The following is a 14004-nucleotide window of genomic DNA, read 5'->3' on the forward strand; positions in this document are numbered from 1 at the left end:
TCATGGGGTTCGTCAAGGATTCATGACAGTCGCCCCCGAGCAACCCAAAGAAAGTGGTGGCAAGAAGAAATTTTGGAATAAAAGAAAAGGGAAAACATCATAGGATCCCTCGAAGAAGTTACAAATAGTGGCAGTTCATATTGCTATTGTTCCTGCTGTTGCTCTTACTACTTAAGCACATCCTACTCGATACGTTGGGAACCTTTTGAGGTGCAAAAACTGCAATTTCCACTGCCACAGACCTTGTCGTGAGATGCAATGCAGCTACTGCAATAGGAAAGGGCACACTCCCCATTTGTATAAGACACCAGCACAATCTAACACCCAGATCCCTAGAACTGGAGTAAGCCAGACCTGCTATGGATGTGGTGAAACTGGGAACTACAAGAGGGATTTCCCGAAGACAAAGAACATTGGTGGTGCGGGAAGAGTGCTAGCCATGGGATAGGAGGAAGCAATAGCGGATCCCACAGTGGTCAAAAGTATGTTTCTCCTCAATCACTCTTATGCATGCATACTATTTGATAGTGGTGCGGAGAGGAGTTTCTTGAGCCACAAATTTAAACACCTTCTCAAACAAAAACCGCAATCTCTAACCGAAACATTCACTGTCTAGATGGCCAACAGGAAAACCGAGAGCACTAACGCCATATACATAGGCTGCACTCTCACACGAAACGATAACTCTTTCCCAATCGACCTTATACCGGTCTCAATAGAAAGTTTTGACATCATCATCGGCATGGACTGGTTAAGTCTGCACCGTGATGATATTGTATGCTACGAGAAGGCTATTTTCCTTAATCTGCCAAACGGTGAAACCCTCATCATCTACAATGACAAACCTAGTACGAGCCTTCACATCATCTTTTGCGTCAAAGCACAAAAATATCTATGCAAGGAGTACCACGCATTCTTAGCCCACGTTGTGGATGAAAAACAAGAAGTAAAAGACCTCGAGAACGTTCATGAAGTCTGTAATTTTTCTAACATTTTTCCCGAGGATCTCCCAGGAGTTCCTCCTGAACGCGAATTCGAGTTCCGAATCGACTTAGTTCCTGGAGCTACCCCCAGTAGCCAAATCCCCGTATCGTATAGCACCAACATAGATGCAAGAATTATCCAGCCAGCTAAATGAACTGCTCAGTAAGGGATTCATTAGACCGAGCTTCTCACCCTAGGGTGCATCGGTCCTGTTCGTGAAGAAGAAGGATGGATCTTTCGAAATGTACATAGATTACCACGAACTAAACAAGCTTACCATTAAAAATCACTACCCTCTACCATGCATAGACGATCTGTTTGATCAACTCCAAGGAGCGAGCTACTTTTCGAAGATCGACTTGAGATCAAGGTACCACCAATTACAAGTCTAGGAAAGTGATGTTCCCAAGACAACGTTCCGAACTCGTTATGGTCACTACGAGTTTGTAGTGATGCCTTTCGTTCTGAAAAATGCACCCACCGTGTTCATGGACTTAATGAATCGGGTGTGTCGTACTTTTTTAGACAAATTCATGATAGTATTCATAGATGATATACTTATCTTTTCACGAAGAAAGGAAGAACATAGTTAGCACTTGAGACAGTTTCTAGAAACATTAAGGGCGGAGAAGTTGTATGCGAAGTTCTCAAAGTGCGAATTTTCGATTAGGAAGGTAACTTTCTTTCGTCACGTGGTTATCGAAGAAGGAATACACATGGACCCCTCCAAAATTAAGGCAATAGAGAACTCTTCGGCACCAAGAATGCCCACAGAGATCTGTCAATTATTGGGTTTTGCTGGTTACTATCGCAGATTCATACAAAACTTCTCCAGAATCGCTAAACTGCTTACTACCCTAACTCACAAGGGGGTAACTTTTAGTTGGGGAGAAAAACATGACAATACGTTCCAAACACTGAAGCGAGCCCTGTGCAGCACACCTATCTTGTCTCTTCCAGAAGGGATAGAGGATTTCATTGTATACTATGATGCATCCAATCAAGGGCTAGGCTGTATGCTTATGCAGTGAGGAAAGGTTATTGTCTATGCCTCGAGATAGCTAAAGGCACACGAGGTCAACTACACCACTCATGATTTGGAGTTGGGAGCAGTAGTATTTTCTTTGAAGATCTGGAGGTACTACCTTTACGGTACAAAGTACACCATCTTCACCAATCACAAAAGGCTACATCACATACTCGATCAAAAGGATCTTAACATGAGACATCAGCCATGGGTAGAGCTACTTAATGACTACAAATGCGAAATTCATTATCATCCCGGCAAAGCCAATGTAGTAGCTGATGCCCTTAGCCGAAAGGAGTACTCGATTCATACAGTAAAAGCACTAACCATGACCGTCCACTCATATTTGTCCATATAATCAAAGAGGCTCAGCTGGAAGCATTAAAGTCAAAAAATGTGGCGGGTGAAGCCTTAAGAGGAATGGAGAAGAACTTTGAGATCAAAGGAGACGGAGTTTGTTATTTCATGAACCGGATCTGGACCCCAAAATTCGGTGGTTTCAGGGACGTAGTCATGAATAAAGCACAAAAGACTCGATACTCTATTCACCCAGGTTCAGACAAGATGTATCTGGACCTCAATAAACTTTATTGGTGGCCGATCATGAAAGCCGAGATTTCTACCTACGTAGGCAAGTGTCTAACTTGCGCCAAAGTCAAGGTAGAATATCAAAAGCCCTCAGGTTAACTGCAACAATAAGAAATACCTGAGTGAAAGTGGGAGCGGATTACAATGGATTTCATAACCAAGTTACACAAGTCAATGGGTGGTCTCGACACCATCTGGATGATTATAGACATATTAACCAAGTCCGTCCACTTCATGCCAATCAAAGAAACAAAGAAGATGGAGAAACTAACCAAAAATTACATTCGAGAGATAGTACAACTGCATGGCATACCAATATCTATTATCTCTGATAGAGATAGTAGATTCACTTCAAGATTCTAGCACTCACTTCAAAAAGACTTTGGAACTAGGCTGGACATGAGTACAACCTACCACCTACAAACTGACGGGCAGAGTGAGAGAACCATACAAACACTAGAAGACATGTTGAGAGCTTGCGTGATTGACTTTGGTAAAGCATGGGATACCCATTTGCCACTTGTAGTGTTTTTATATAACAACAACTACCACTCTAGCATCATGGTTGCCCTGTTCGAAGCCCTCTATGGCCCTAAGTGCAGATCTCCTCTGTGTTGGGCTGAAGTGGGTGACACATAGCTAGCTAGAGGGCAAGTCCCTGATAGCACTCTCACTGGTCCAGAGATCATTCGAGTAACCACAAAAAAATCGTTCAAATTCGAGAACGGATGAAAGCTTCTAGAGATAGACAAAAGAGCTACGCAGACAAGAGCCGAAAAACCTTGGAATTCCAAGTTGGTGACCGCGTTTTATTGAAGTTCTCACCTTGGAAGGGCATGATACACTTCGAAAAACGTGGGAAGCTAAATCCAAGGTACATTGGGTCGTCCGATATTCTCGCTAGAATCGACTCGATAGCTTACAAACTCCGCCTACCGCAAGAGCTTAATAACGTACACCCTGTCTTCCACGTGTCAAATCTAAAGAAGTGCCTATCCAAAGAGACTCTTGTGATTCCACTCGATGAAATTGACATAAATGAGAGTCTACAATTCATGGATGAACCAGTAGAAATCATGGATAGGGAAGTCAAACGGTTGAAACAAAGTCGCATACCAATAGTGAAGATTCGCTGGAATGCCAAGCGGGGACCTGAATTCACTTGGAAGGCAAAAGATAAAATGAAATAAAAGTACCCGCATCCTTTCCCTAGTCCATGATGTATTCACTATAGAAAGAATTTCGGGAAAAAATTGTCACACCCCCAAACCGGAACGGCGGAAACGTTCGGGGGCGGATGACTTCATGTGGTAACGTAACAAATGAATACATAGTAAAGAAAGCAATACAACCATCATATATATAATTGAAAGTTTACATTGTTAAAAGAGTACATGTCCAAAACCAATTACAATATGATGCCAAAAATATGAATTTAAACTGGCGCCGCAACATCCCTTCTTCAAAAAGCTGCTTGGTACCGACATACAAGTAGTTTTGAAAGAGTAGATCATCATTTAAGCTGGTGAATTTCATAAGTATTAAATGAAAATGTTGCATGAACTAAATTGAAATGTTTTGCTTTTTTTCATTGGTTCCTAGAAAATCCCATATTTTCTACTGGTATAAATGTAGCCTTAAATTAAGACCAATGTTTGTTTCTAGAAAATTTATGTTTTCCTGTATGTGGGTAGTGGTTTAGAAGTTCCAAAATTGTATCACAATTAGGTTTTCCATGCCTAAAGTAGTTAATTTATGTACATATAAAATCTCCAATATGTCTGAAAAACCCCGTAAATCAATGTGTTTTTAATACTCCATGTGAGTTTTATAACCATACTATTGACTAGAAATGCCTATACACAACGTTCTTCAGGAGTTGAAATGTTCTGACGTTTGTCACCCTAAATGGTGTACTATAGCTAACAGTCAGGGTGTGGGATTGTCAATCCCGTATAGATCTATACACAAACACCATGCTCCCCCTCCAAGGGATTCTGGTATATAATACAGGACTTGAACTGTGTACTCGAGCGTACGTGAAGTTTAATGTCTCACAAAACTTAGTATAAAACAGATTTACGTGTGAAAATGTTCATTTGTTCTTGTATATGAATGTAACTTCTTGAGATAGTATTTCTAGTATGTAAAAGTTCGTAATGTTCTCGTAAAACTATGCCTATTATAGTTTTTCTAAAAGTGTGTTTCGTTTGTATAGTAATCCCTAGTGAAATGCTTACTTGTTATGAAAGGTATAATTTTTGTAATGCCAAAGATGGACACATATACCAACAGTATAAGCAGAGTGTTTTGATTTACATATATACATAAATCATTACTTATTTCAAAGATAAGATGTTATCGTGGTATATTTTGCATACGAAAGATTTCCCTATAATAGTTATAAATCACATATGATTCCATTGATAAAAAGTGTATAATGAAACTTTATATAACACACGGTAATAATCGGGTGTTTTACTTGTATTCCCCCCCCCCCCCTTAAAAGCATATAAAAGTATTTATAAAACATTTAAAAGTGTGGATTATAGGGGTATGAACTCACTAGAAAGATCGAAGAAGGCGAGATGAAAACCGAGCAGAATTTCGACTCGAGAAAGCGGATTTTCTCGTGATTCTTGGGAATCTCGGGAGCACAAACGACCTTCGGAACTTGAGCAAGGAAACGGGGACTTCGGGATAGCACGTGCACGGAAAACGAGGAAAAAAAGAAGAAAGATGAGAGGAATTGGGCCTTTTCTTCGGAACCCTCACATCCCTTTTATAGGGGGTGGGAACCGCCTCGGTACGCTGGACGTACGAGGGTACACTGGGCGTACTCGTGCGTCATGCGTGACCGCTTCCTCGACTGCCTCAGACCTTCAGATGGGATGGGGCATAGCCTCGCATAGGGGTGATGTGGACGATCCGAGGCCCTGGGCGTATGATTGTACGCTGGGCGTAACTCGGATCAGCCTGGTGACTCACCCTTCGGATAATACCGAACTTAAATATAAAATTTATATTTTTATTATTTAATAAACTTCAAAAATTCATATCTTATTCATACGAACTCCGTTTTCGACGTTCTTTATATCCACGCGTAGGTGAGACTATACTCTACAGCTTTCGTTTAGATTCCATCGGAAAATTTTGAAATTATTTTTATTATTTATTTTTAAAAGGTCGCGGTAAGAAAATTTCGTTAGAAATTCATAACTTCATTATCTGACGTCTTTTTTTGCCAAACTTTTTACCGTTGAAAAACCATTGTCGAGACCTTCGATTCTCATTTAGGTCATTCTGCCCAAAAGTCGCTCGATCTCCGTTTCGAGTTTTTAGCTGTCCGTTGCTAAGCCGAACTTGGAAAATTCATAACTTCCTTATACGAAGTTAGATTTGGGCGTTCTTTTTACGTACGATCACGGTTTAATGACATCTAACATAGTAGGTAATTTAATTAGAGATTTTTGGACATTTTATTTTCGAAGTTAATTTCATTATAACAAAAGTGGTTACAATACTTGAATTTTTAGGTCGTTACATAAAGTTGAAATATCGGGTTGTCACAAAAATTCCCTCTAACGGTGGGATAATGTAATAACCAGTTAATTTTCGAATCAATAAAAGCCAATCATCTTTAAATAAAATTCAAGCTTTATTTATTTCGTTAAGTTCATAAGAGTTAGAATATGATTTAAATTATATAAATAATGTTTATATAAGTATTTTAATGTTTGGAATAAAAATGCACTTTAAACTCGAAACTTTTCCCTTTGGAGCCGAGAACCTTCGGACAGCAAACCCCCACCGAAAATAGATTTCGGCCAAGAACACCCCTCCGACCGAGAACCCTCTCGATATATATATTTTCACACAAAAACTTGAGTCATTTCTCACCTTTCCAATCGAAAACACACTCATTTTTCTCTCAAGTATCATCCAAAAATCTTCAAGTCTTGAAGCAAAATCCATCAAATCTTCATAATTTTCACGAAGAACAATATTCAAATCTTCACGCCTAACCAAAAAATGCTTGGACAGAGAACTTACTCAGACCGAGAACCCTTTTAGACCGTGAACTTGGTTCTCGGTTAAGGCTTTAAAACCGAAATCAAGGGATTCCAGTGAGGAATAGACCGAAAACCCTTATCATCACTTCAAATTAATATTTCTCGGTAATTTTTGGAAGTATTCCTTAATTAAATTAAGTTTTGTCTAACACTTTAACTAATTATTTCACTAATTCAAATACGATCGTGTGTTTAAATAATATTAGGATACCGTTATTTCCATGTACGCTAGCCCGATGATCATCTCTATACTTCTACTACCCAGACTCTAACATACACTAGAGGTGAGTTCATACCCCTACATTTTCACTATTTTTCAATGTTTTTAGGGGGAGATACAAGTAAAATACAACGACTCTAATATTGATGTTCAAACGATTTAAAACCATTTCCAATTGTTTCAAACCTATTTGTGTTTTATCATAATATATTTTTAACCCTTTTGTAACATGTCGAGCAAAAGAGGTATTTTTCACGAATCTCTTACTACCACTCTATACACACTGTTAAATTGCAAAGGTTTTCAGTACATTATGAGAACATACATCAAAACTATAATAGTGATAATTTGGGGAAACACTACATTATTTTACAAGATCAAGAATATTAAACAGAAACAAGTGTATAAACTATTATAGATATAGTTTATGGAATACTACATCATTTCACTATTTCAAGGATACACTATTAAATAATTATTTTTACTTTAAAAGTACACTACTACAAGGTAATACATGCAGATTCAAGTACCAGAGAACGCTATACACTACACGTAAACAAGTTAATATAGGGTTGTGAGGCACTACTTCAAATTGTACCTATCGAGGTACAGGTCCAAGTCCTATAAATTATAACCAGAGTCGCCTAGTGGGAAAGCATGACTTTGTGTATAGATCTATATGAGACTGACAACCCCGCACCAAAATTGTTAGCTGTAGTTAGGCCGGCAGGCCTGGGGTGACAAATCTCATAACATTCCGACGCCTGAAGAACGTCGTAGAGGCCACTAGTCAGATTAGTATAGTTATATGAAACTCACAATAATATTAACTAATGGATTTGTTTACGGGATTAACACTGCTTCAATTGTTTTATTTTAATTAGTGAAACTAACGTAAACTATTTTCTACTACAGGTGGTGGGATCCAGGCATTCATACAAAAGTTTTCATACAAACACTCCTACGATAGACTACTTCCCTAGTATAAAGTACACTAGTACAACATACAATTTAGGGAAACATTCATAATATGGTTTAATTTAAAAAATAGAACTACATTATAGTACATCTGGAGGATTCCAGGTCCTCTCTTACACAAGGGGTTTTCATACAGATAAAGTACAGAACACTATTTTCGTATTACAATACAGAGATACATTAATGTTATAGTTTTATTTATTAATACAACTACAATATACTATTTCAGATTACAGTCCCTAACATACATTTTGGTCTTAAGGCCTAAGACTACATTTCATTACTAAAGAAAATATTCGATTTTCTGGAAGAACATACTAAAGATTTTCAAGAAACAAGGACAAGTTTTCCATTATAAAAACATACTTATGAACTCCCCAACTTAAATGTTGATACACTTTCAAAATCACTTGTATTCTTAGGGAATCCAGTAGACAAGTACACTACAGGTTTTTGAGAAGAGGAACGTTCATGGTGTCTCGTCTATAGTTTTGTTATACATTTTGGTGTTATATAAGAAATGTTGCAAATACAATGTAAAAACTATATTATCAATGCAATGGTTTTTGTTGACTTGATTGCTATTATTCAGTTGTTGTGATATTGTACATGACGTCCTTCGCCTTTGAACATTTCCACCATTCCGGTTTGGGTGTGTGACAGTATGGGTTCAGCTCGTTGGTATTGAATCTTTCTTCATTGTTGGCCAATAGTACCCGATTCTTAGAATCTTAGAGAAAAATGACTTACCCGTATATGGTTACCACATTCTTCTTCATGGATTCTTTGAGGGGATCTTGGCTTCATCATCCTCAATACACGAAGGATAAGGGCCTGCAACTGATTTTTAAAACAAGATTCCTTCAATTATGTTGAACCCGGAAGCTTTAATTCTAAAAGTTATTAGGTATTTTTCATTTTCAAGAATGGGTCCATCTTTAAGAATTAAAATATGGGCAAGGTACAAGATTTGATTGGAGATACTGATCCTTTAGGCTCAAGGTCATTGGCTTTGATATCTTCGGATCTAAGATCTTCGTCAGGTATTATTTCTTCTTTGATGTCTTCTATTAAAGGTTTTATGAAATAAGATATTTATATCTTGATGTCCAAGTGAAACCTGAAGGAAGAACCAATATTGGGTAGTGCACTTACTTATGTACTATCTTCTCTAGGCATCTGGTTTATGTCAGAAATTTTGAACTTGGAGGCCAAATCTTTTAATATCTTCAAGTATGAAGCTAGTATTTAATTTTTAACTTCAGAAACTCCCTTGAATTAATTAGCAACTAATAATGAGTCAACATATACCTAATGTTCTGTAATCCTGAGATCTTAGGCAGTTTGCAATCCCGAAATTACAGCCACAAGAGGAGAGAAGAGAAGGAGTGAAGTGAGATAACATAAGTTATTTCATTTTTTCTTTATTCTTTGAGTTACTATGTTGCGGAAAATCCCAGTTGAATTAAAACAATTTGAGATAACATAAGTTATTTCATTTTAGTAAAATACAATGGATCTCACAATTAATATCAAAACATTAGTTACGAAGTAAAATTTAAAAAGGTCCTGAAATACTATTACATGCACATCATTTATTTCACTTGGCATCCTAACTAGTTTCCAGCAGCCTTAGATCCACTACCTGTTATGCATATAACTTGAATGGGTTAGGTTTGGGAAACCTGCTGAGATGCATAGGGTTTTCAAGCCCATAATATTTTAATGATAATAAATAATAACATTCATGCAAACAAACATTATAGGTGCACATAATATGATGTAGGACCACCTATCTTGCCCAATCGATTATCATAAATCCTAATTTGACAACCATCTGGAAGAATCACCTTACCTGATGAATCATCTAAGCAACTATTTGACTAGATAGTTAGGGGAGTCCTTGACCAGTGTAATTCATATTAAGGAAACCAATGTATATAGTATATGATATATATGGTATCATAGTTTATCTATGTTTATGGGTTATAAGTCCACACTAGTAACATATTCTACTAGACCGCCTAGACTAGTCAAGTATTGTCATCTACTCTACCTAATGACCCATACATACTTTCCAGTTATCTGATCTGGACCCATCATTTCCATTCATCAAAAAAGAGGAACTACTACACTTCGCTCTGATCTTACACTTTATCCCAGAATGAGACCCATATGATAACAACTTATTTGGAACTAAGCACCTTTTATAAGTTTATAACTAATCCAAACTAAAACTAAATACAAATATGATTCCAACTCAGTCCTTAATAAGCAACACTATTTAGTATACAAATAACATAGAGTATAATTAACACAATTAGCATTTAGTAAATACTTTTATTAAATCATGCTCTTGAAAGTAAATACACAATCACCTGACAAAAGTGGGTGGTTCGAGGTTAGGCTAGCGCTTTGCCTTAACACCTTTTAAAAAGAGTTAGAAGTATATAGTACTAAGTTTCAGCGTATTTTCATATTCCTTGTGACTATAATAACGATTGTCTAGATTCATCAATGATCCCAATGTATACATCAAGATCTTTCAAATAAGAAATAACCAATTAGGATTATATCATAGTTTGGGTCCATTTGATACACAAAGTATATTGTTTGGAAATTCCACTTTAAACACCTCACTAAATCCAGCCTAGACATCACTCCCGTAAGTAGATCAAACAATATAATGACTTGGAATCACTGATATAACTTATTTATAGGTTCATAATAACAACTATGATGATAAATATAAGTTACACTTAAATTAGTTCAAATGCAACTTAACTCACAGAGCTATCTGACAAGAACCAGTAACGGCGCAGGCAGAACTCTGACTCGGGAACTTCTATTTCTACAACTCTCTAATGTCGCATGGCCTTGCTAAAGTTATTGGGACTTAGGGAGTAAATGGATAAAGGTTTGATAGAGTTCTTGACAGATTTCAGTGGAAGGTGTGACAATAAATTACGGAAAAATGAAATATTTATAAGGTGGTCGGAGAAGTGTGATGTAGCTCCATACAGAGTGTGACACATAGCGTAATATGGGTTGTGTATTACAGGCGTGTCGCGCCTCTTCTCGGGGTGAAATACTCGGTTCCGAATCACTTTGTTATTCGGGGCTGAGGCCCAATCATCACTTATCATAAGGTTTAGGGCCTTAGGGAAGAAAGATGTGGACCCATTTGGATGTGGGTGATGTTGGTTATGTTGGGTTATTAGCATTCTAACACTCCGAAGTGTACATGCAACCCTAAATACCTTGGATCTATGTTTTCTCTATTATACATGCAAATATGAACTTTCCAAGGTATTCATCCTAACTAGCATAATAATATGATTCATATGAATATATATCAAGTTAGAATTACATACCTCTTTGATGTAGAAAGCCTTCATGAAGCTTGAGTGCCTAGTACCCTAAGTGTGACACCTCAAATGGTTCACACAATACCAAATACACTTGGAATAACTTGAGAGAAACTTGAACACTCCTTGAAATCGTCTAGCCCTCACACTCACACATAGTGCATGATTTCTTGACCCATGAGATTCTTTTATATGGTGGCTATTATGGTTACACCATGTAACTCATGACTTTACCCATTCCTTATGATCCATGGATTTTAACCTCCATGGAGTATCCATGGGTCACCCCATGGACTTAGTCCAACATAAGGAATCTTGGATCACAAGCCTACATATATAAGAATGAATGATTTACACAATCAACCAATATATTTAATTAGTCTCCTTTTGATCACTTAATTAATTCCAAATTAATTCTTGATCAATACTAATTAAATAACCTTATTAATATATTAGAACTTATAATATATTAACAAACATTAAGTGTTATTTCTCTCATTTTAGTCTATCCAAATGCATGATGCCATGCAACCCAAATGGACCATGTTGGGTCGGGTCAAGTCTTACCAATTATAGTTATGGACTTAGACATTAATCCAACAGTCTCCCACTTGGATAAGTCTAAAACTATTATTACGTATGACTTCAAGAACCGAATAGCAATCATAGCTCTCAAAAGCTTATGTCGAACTCTGACCTTGTCGATGAACTTTGACCTTTGTTAATGATTGTCCATTAGATAAGGGATCATATATTCCTCCATTCTAGATATCATATGGACTGAGACATGGATTATAATCATTCTCTCTGTCCATTTTTGTTTCCCGATTTCTGATTTATGACGACTGACTAATTGAAAAAATCAAATCAGTCCTGGCCCGGCCAAGCACTTCCATTTGTCATCATCAAATCATCGAGGGGCCCACATATATCGATTTTATCCAGAAGGTAAAAGGAATGGATAAACTTCGACTCATATGGCTTGTTCTACTACTTGTTGAATCATAAACAAAGGCATAATTTATAACACCGAGTTACCGTATGCGTTTTCATGCAATCAATGTACAACCAACTCATAGTAACTACTCATATCTCTAGGTTTGAAGAATATAAGATATTATCGTCTCATGATCACTCGTGATAAAATCCATGAAGTGATTCCAATGAGCGCGGGTTGAATCCAATACTCAGAACTTATGAGCACTCATGAGTGTTGTAGCCCTTTTTCCAAAATCTTAGACCTCTATAAGCCAACCCATGATAATCTTAATTCATATCTACTTCTAACATATGACCGACTGTGGATGGTTTGAATAACTTAGTCATCCAGAATAATGACCTAGTTATTCTGGAAGTTAAAACATGCAAAATGAAACACAATAATAATTGAATCCAATATGGTATCAAAACCTATGAACATAAATAAAACACCTTTTATTTATCACCATATGATTACACATTATTCATTGTATACTGTTTCAGCTATCAACTTTATTCTTGAATTTAAAACAATAGTTGTCCCATGCTCCAAGCATGTACACTATGTTTTCTAAACACTGGTCATGCCATACACCAAGTATGTATACTATGTGTGTCTATGATCTTTACTTTGTAAAATAGATCAATTGAACATCATTCCAATGATCCTCTTTTCACAGTCCCAAATTCTTACCGCAAATGCAAGAATTCCAAATTCATGTCATTTACTGAAATATGTTATATTCTAAACTTATATGCATTGATCCTCTTGTAATGATTATGCACAAAGTCAGAAAGACTTGACAACAACCATTACAGAGCATTGCAAAGGAGATCACCTCCTTGGAAACATCCTTCTTGCATTAAGTTTCCTAATCTTACACAAATTGTATAATTTCTAACTTTGGAACATTTCCAAATTCCATTTTGACATCACTTCTGAACAAGAGTTGCTTCCTTACAGATTATGTCAATATGGTCCTTCCAGAATTAACACTATACTTCCAACTTTCCTTGAGCACCCAACCTTTTGTAAACCTTAGATTGTCCTCGATAATTTTTTAATCCTTTTAGTCATATCCAATTCTAGACCTTTTCCCTTCTTAATGCCCCAGGTATTTGAAAATTTTTAGAACGGATGAATATAGCACATGTAATCGATCCTATATCCGAAGCATATGGGACACGATTCATGATGTCTTACATAAAGACTAAGCCAGTTTTTTGCTATAATATTTCCATTTCAATTTTCCATGTTCTCATAATTCAGATTATGAAAAGGGATACCGTAATCATAATCGAATTTTAGAACGCAAATAATGGACCCATATACAAAATTTCCTTATGTTGAGCCATTCCAACATGAAATTCATATATATATATATATATATATATATATATATATATATATATATATATATATATATATATATATATATATATACACACACACTTGACTAAATATGATTAAAACCTCAATCTAATCTTTTAGATTTGACGTGAAGTATAATTTCCTCTCCCTTAATTATAGCAAAACAACTCTTTCCCAATTGAGACCCTTTGTTTTCTATAATTAACATTGCTAACTTGCAGTACTTATCATAATTATCATGCTCCCACTAACATGATGATTATTAGCATAACAATTATGCTCCCTCTTTCTTTGACATGTACTCAGAAATCAACTGACTTTCTTACCAAGGTTAAGATTTCTGATACTAGATTGTTTTGATAAAACTTTATCAAAATCATAAACCTCTCTTAGATAGCTCACATGTGTGTCTAAAC

At 36.5% G+C, this 14004-nt stretch overlaps 1 protein-coding gene across 1 annotated transcript; it reads left to right on the top strand.

Moving 5' to 3' along the window:
- Positions 1 to 616: 616 nt before the first annotated feature.
- Positions 617 to 1138, top strand: LOC145029867 (uncharacterized). The gene has a single exon (XM_078978320.1). It carries the CDS (start codon positions 617 to 619, stop codon positions 1136 to 1138), a length of 522 nt encoding a protein of 173 aa, XP_078834446.1.
- The last annotated feature ends 12866 nt before the right edge of the window (positions 1139 to 14004 follow it).

This window comes from Lactuca saligna, chromosome 2 (genome assembly GCF_052625555.1).
Source record: "Lactuca saligna cultivar CGN05327 chromosome 2, ASM5262555v1, whole genome shotgun sequence".
Classification (NCBI taxonomy): Eukaryota; Viridiplantae; Streptophyta; class Magnoliopsida; order Asterales; family Asteraceae; genus Lactuca; species Lactuca saligna.